The sequence below is a fragment of the Zootoca vivipara genome, chromosome 1, assembly GCF_965207765.1.
Source record: "Zootoca vivipara chromosome 1, rZooViv2.hap1.1, whole genome shotgun sequence".
NCBI lineage: Eukaryota > Metazoa > Chordata > Lepidosauria > Squamata > Lacertidae > Zootoca > Zootoca vivipara.
Window position 1 is genome coordinate 92414108 of NC_142582.1, and position 6650 is coordinate 92420757.

The following is a 6650-nucleotide window of genomic DNA, read 5'->3' on the forward strand; positions in this document are numbered from 1 at the left end:
ACTGTGATCAACTCCCGCTTGGAAACCTATGTCCGCACTGTGGAAGAACATGTGGATCCAGAACTGGCCTCCTCAGTCACTTACGGACTCACTGTTAAGACCATATTCATGGAAGACATTCTTACTCGCCTACAAGTGATCGCCAAAGAAGATTTAACGAGCCATTACCAGGCTGGCCTGGCTATTCCAGCAATTGAATCTATGCTGGAGCCAGGAATTAGAAGGGGACCCAGGCATGCAGCACACACTCACTCACAAATATATAGACAACTCAATACTGAATCAATACTGTAGCGATTCAGTCTTAAATATTTCTCAGAATTGAAACGTGATACAGAAAGAACCACATATTTTAATATGGACTCTAATGTGCCTCCATAATTTAGCTCGTTTGTCCATTTATGTTGACCGATCGACAATTATGTTAAAACTGAGCATGTGATAATCCATAAGAATGTCTGTCAAGATAAAGGCATCATGATGTAAGCGTCCAGCTTATATAACTGAATACCATTTAGCTATCAGGGAAAAACCCAGAAAGACTTTTTGCACTGTTTCCGGTAACCCTCCCGTGCAACCAGCCAAGTTGTATAAGACAAACTCTGCGTCTTCTGTGGTGAAAGGAACACACCATTGCAAAACAGGATCATTATACCAAAAAGAATTATATTTCAGGTGATGCAACAGTCAGTGCCGTTAAGAAACAATCGTATATGTGCACAGATATGCATATATAATCATCTACATGTACTAGACACTACAAATTTCAACATACAGGTAGAAATAATGGAAGCAAAGACTCACTCCCTAGTTGGAAACCGCTTGCTAATGACATTTGCTTTGAAGTGGGGTTGGAACACTTTGCTCTGAAAAGACAACAAATAACATTTGACCAAAGAGGATCACCAGCATTTCCCACCCATATAAAAAAAAAGCTTCCCAGGGTTTCTTCAGTGTGCGTGTGAAGACTGATGATGGGAAGCGAATTGGTGTTTTGAAGTGGTCCATAGCTGTACCTGAGAAGATCACACAAAAATGAATGTTTGATTTCATCTCTGCTCATCGTGTTCCTTGCAAGGTGTATGAATTGGAAGTGTGAGAGCGGGCCAGGGTGCATAGCTTAACACACCACATTCTGTGTTTGAGGACAAGAGGAAGAAAAGCAAAACTGTGGCCAAGGCTGCTCTAATACAAGATTTTTACATCAGCTCCTGATTGGCACTAAAGGATGCTTCACATAACATGGCTTTAAAATCCAAAGTGTAGAAGCAGAGGAATCGGCAACAAGGATAGACACCAGGGCCAGTGACCATATAGACAGTAACAGTCGCGGTGCAGTGAGTCAGGCTGTTAACCAAAAGGTTGATGGTTCAAGCCCACCCAGAGACAATTGCAGACAGGATTCCTGCATAGGACGAGATAACCCCCTCCCCAGGGTCCCTTCTAACTCTAACACTCTTCTCTATGATTCTAAGATCTAAAGAGATTGAGTGAATGTTGAAAGCTGTTTAGGGTAGTACCTCAAAGTAGCCTATAGGGAGGAATCTTCCATGGCATCCTTAAAGCAAAAGCAATCCTAAGAGGGGGCGGGACTTCCAGTGAAAAGGAAGTGGGGCAGCTGTCGCCTTTGGTCTGTGATATGAGATATGCACTTCACGCATATCTTTTTCACTCATACAGCATCATGTAGCGACTTGCAGGATTGAATACAGTATCACCACAATTAAAATTTCATAATGCAGCCCCCCCCATGGAAACAGTTCTGTGTCCACATGAGTCAGCTAATTGAGTAATGAGACATACATTGAAGCATATGCGCGCATGAACCATCTTCTCAGTTTCCTATATGTAAAATGAGAATCAGAGTTAGGATAGGTGTTGAATGAGACCTTGAAGGTCCTGTAGTCAACCCCCGTGGGCAGGGCAGGATATATTATTCATCAGCTGCTCTTGTTGGGTTGTTCTAAGGATAAACAATATAAATTCTGTAATGCATTTTGCCCACTAGAAATTTAACCAGAAACATACATAAGACTAGGATCCCAGCACAGGCGCATAGCTAAGCCTCCACATTTGTTCCGGCATCCTATCTAAACCTCATTGCTGGTGCACTGACAACCCTTGACAATGTTGTGCACAAAGGCAGAAATGGAGCTTCTTGCTTTTTCCACCTCCCTTGCACTGTCTTCTGTCTCACGAGACACGATGAGTTAGGCAAGAAATAGCCATGTAGTACCCAGTTGTCTGTCCAACACTCCTTATACAAGGTGTGGGACCCAGATGCGCCAATTACCACTTCTGTCCCCGCAGCTAAAGCCAGCCGATCTTTTCTAGCTCCCCAGAGCGCCTGCCCAGTTAAATCTATGTTGAATGGAAACAGTTTATATCAGAGCCAGCTGAAAAATGAGGGTGGACACTTAGACTAGGTGTTCTCCGGACAGATCTTGGAAGGACTAGAATCACCACAAAGCAGTACCACCCACCTCTAACTCTGAATGGGGGCTAGTGTTGCGTACTAGACAGTGGGTGGGCGGGGGGCTTCAACTGAGGAAACGGGGGCACAGATTGCTATTGAGACATGGAACACACTGGATGGCCTTGGGAAAGTCATTTTTCTCTCTCCCTGGCCCAAATCCTTAAGTTAAGCACTTGGTTGAGCTATGGAATTTGCCACCACAGCATATAGCAATGGCTGCCAACGTGGACAGCTTTACAAACAGATAAGACACCTTCATGGAGGATAAGGCTATCAAGAACTACTAGTGGTGATGTCTAGGGACATAATGATGCCTAGGGACTACCTCCAGCTTCAGAAGCATGTTGCCTCCAGTTTGCCAGTTGCTGGAGATCACATGCAGGAGAGTGCCATTGCCCTCGTGTGCTGCCTGTGAGCTTCTCGTGGGCATCTAGTTGGCTACTGTTAAAAGGGATAATCCCACATTAAAAGAGGCTAATTCCGTGAAGATTGCCCCAAGCTCCTTGGAAGAAGGGCAAACAAAGCCTGGTCAGTTTTCAGCACCAGTTAAAAACTCCTTTATTTGCCCAGGCCTTTGGTTAAATTTGCTAATTTGTTCCTTGGTGGAGACTCACTGGATCAGCCTGACTTATACCGGTGCTCTTTTACCATTCTTTTGGTTTACGTAATTTATATTTGGATCCTATATATTGCATTCTACCCAGGAATTGTTTTAATGAAGAGTGGGTTGGAAAACTTTTTAATTAACAGAAACAAACAAAACACGTGAACTGGCTTAGAATTGACCCTTCATAGACTTCTGGGGGAACATGCTTCCTTATTTGGAGAATTGGACGGCCGGGACTTTAAACCAGTCGCATCCCACAGCCGTCCTAGTATTGCTGTCACTGGCAAACAGCCTTCTGGCAGTGAAGCTGTCCCGGGAAAGTGACAGGGTGCCCTTTCATAGTGACGTTTCCAGGCAGGATGCTCGGCGGAGACAGAAGTGCCTCCCTTCCTGCCCTTCAGGCCTGTGCACAATGAGCACTGGGAAAAATCGAGCGTCATGGTAGGTGGGCGGGTTTTCGTTGAGGGCCAGTTGACTCGAGTGGGAGCAGCACGGGTCGTCCTGGCCACCCCGGTCAGCGATGCTGCTGCTGCGGCTCCTCCAGAGGCCTGTCCTGTGAGAGCCATGGATCCGGCACAGGCTGAAGCGGCTGGTGTTGAGGGAGAGCTGCGAATTCCCGCTGCAGCTGTGGAAGGCGTGCCGGGAGAAGATGGAGGAGGTGCTGGAGGCATGGTGGCAGCGCTCACAGCCCTGTGTGATCTCGCTGTACCTGCACATGGAGTAGCCGTTGCAGGCGGGAGAGCTGGTCAGCTCCATGAGCATCGCCTCCGAGTAGCTGGGGATCAGCTGGCGATTGGTGCAGATGTGCCACTCAAGCTCCGTGCTGTCCTGAGTGCTGACCCTGGGGATGCGATATCTGTACAAGGGCTCCTCCGCCCCAGTGGGCACTCTGTACTCCACCCCAAGGAGCTTCTCCACATGGTAGTGCACATAGGCAGTCCGATACTCTATGAAAACTCTCAGCGGCCACGAGACCATCATCAGAGCAGCCACCCAGAACGTATAGTGGGACACGTACCATGGGAGGTGATCAGGGTCACCGTAGGCCATCATGAGTTCTTTGAAGTCTATGTTCCTGAGCTTCATGCCTTCCCTGACCTCCATGTAGTCATCTAGCCCTTCGATCTCTGTGAAGAAATGAGCCCTCTGCGTCAGGTAAGAGTTCTCGGACTCTGTGTTGGCGAAGCTAAAACACTTGGTGAATTTCAGTCGGGTGGCTGAGAAACATTCCAGGCCCATGAGCTCTTTAGAGATGTCCTTGAACCCACAGTGGGAATAGTCAAACTCAGCTTCGGCCACATGGGTGTTGACTCTCTCATGGTAGACCTGTGTGGTTGTATAAGCATCCCCATTGCGGTACCGAGTCACTTGCCTGGTTCGCCGGACAAAGTGGTAGCTTATGGCCTTCCACCATATGCATGGCGTTGCTTGCTTCATCCTGGCAATTCGGTCGTAGACACTTTCCACATTGGCCTTGTACTGGAGTTCACTTTTGGCGCGGCAGTGCCAGCACTCTACCAAGTAGACGACGTAGAGCATGGCCAGGAACGCTAATGGAATGTAGACATAACCGTCAGAGCAAGGGCTGTCATGGTAGATCATGGACTTGCCTTTGAAAGAGCTGTCAAAACTGAGCTTAGTGACTTGTGTGAGTTGGCACCAAGCTACAGCTCCCAGGCAGCCGTACATGAGGATGGAGAGGAGGAGGCATTTCCAGTGGGACTCTCTGCACATGGAAGAGCTCAAAGACTGCTTGACTGGTTGTTGCTGAGAATCAGGCAGCAAAATAGGAGAAGGGGGTGGGGAAAGGAAGAGAGGAGAGAAAGAGAGGATTTATTGTGAAATCATTTTAAGTATTAGATGCAATCTTTTAAATTTCCTTTTAAAAAAAAGGTGGATCTGGTGTGCTGGGGGAACAGCTCTTTAACCCTCTTTAATTGAGCAAACCTAAATTTCTTCAGTGTGCACTTGAATCCTTCGCACAAAATGCTGACTATTTGCAGGCACCCTGATACAAGCTGGATGCACGGCTTGACCCTTGCTGAGTGGATTTCTGCCTCTTGGACCAGCTCCTGGTTATTAGGCTTGTGTGATACACCCACATACCAAAGAATAAAATGCTTCCCAATCCTAGTCCCATTCACCATTTGACAAATTTATTCCTAGCTACTTTTATTGTACATATTGCTGCTTTTCATAGAAACCAAATGAAACCAAACATAGTAAAAATGAAAAACCCCACCCCTGCCTAGCATCAGCTGAAGAAATGTTTGCATAACGGTTGCTACATATTGTTATCTATTTGCAACAAATGAATCGACCACTCCCGAACCTTACAAAAAGCTTTCCAAGAGCAACTCATTTGAAGTTAATAAATATGCTAATGAAAACATGCTAATCACTTGCACTTGCATCAGTCATCGTTTGTTTACTGCTTATGGTGTGAAAACTTCTGATGCAGGACTTGTTTCAGGTGGATTATATAAATTGCTCTTGTAGTTATTATATTTACAAACCTTTCAGAAGCTGCAGATTTAGAACTGGAATTTCTAGTACCTTTGCCACATGCACATTACCACACAGGCAAATGAACGGAAAATCTGGTATGAATGATTTATTTCGTTTCTCAAAATATATTCAGCCCAGCTGCATTGCTGCTCATTCTAAGATAAACCTGTTAAGGCTTAAAATGTTCATTCATTTGCAGCTCATTAAGTGTTGGCCACCTCACGAGAAGAGAAGACTCCCTGGAAAAGCCCCTGATGATGGGAAATATTAGGGCACAAGGAGAAGGGGACGACAGAGGATGAGATGTTCAGTGTTCTCGAAGCTACCAACATGTGTCTGACCAAACTGCGGGAGGCAGTGGAAGACAGGAGTTCCTGGTGTGCTCTGGTCCATGGGGTCATGAAGAGTCAGATATGACTAAACGACTAAACAACAACAACGTGTTGGAATCCCAAATTAATTGCATGACCCTGGCTGCCAGTCATTTTATAGGGTTTCAAAAGTTCTGTCAATGACTGAAGCCTAGAATCTAGTTCACAACACCTGTTATTAGCACTTGTGCACACTCTTTGCAGCCATAAATGAGGTGCTGAAGAGTAAATACCAGCAGATTTAATAACCTTTGATACTTCTAGATCAGGGATAACCGGCTTCTTGCCAGTCAGTAGCACTGTTTTGCCAGATCTTCATGAGATCTCTACGGTATTGTATTGTGCATGAGAGGATGAATCCTTTTATTGTAATTAGCTGAGCTTGTCTGGTTTCATAAAGCGTTCAGACGCAGAACACTTTGTACTCTTGTGATGGAGTGAAGGATTGTCAGTTTGGCTGGCACTAAACCTCATTCAGCTTCAGGATGACCAGTAAGATTGGGAAGAGATCTTGAGACATGGGAAAGCAAAGGGACAGGGAACTCAGGTGCAAAGAGATTGAAGGATTCCCAGTCCTGATAGCCCCGAATGTTGAGGACAGTTGCAGACTTTATCTAGCCTGCTCAAAGCTGAGTGTGTGGTTCCCAGGATGGATGAGAAAGGCATTCGGAGAATAATATAAAACAAT

General features: G+C 45.8%; 1 protein-coding gene across 1 annotated transcript; it reads right to left on the reverse strand.

The window, feature by feature from the left end:
* Positions 1 to 652: 652 nt before the first annotated feature.
* On the reverse strand, positions 653 to 4840 carry LOC118087117 (transmembrane protein 151B-like). The gene has a single exon (XM_088670455.1). It carries the CDS (start codon positions 4815 to 4817, stop codon positions 3420 to 3422), a length of 1398 nt encoding a protein of 465 aa, XP_088526581.1. The 5' UTR covers positions 4818 to 4840; the 3' UTR covers positions 653 to 3419.
* Positions 4841 to 6650: the final 1810 nt, after the last annotated feature.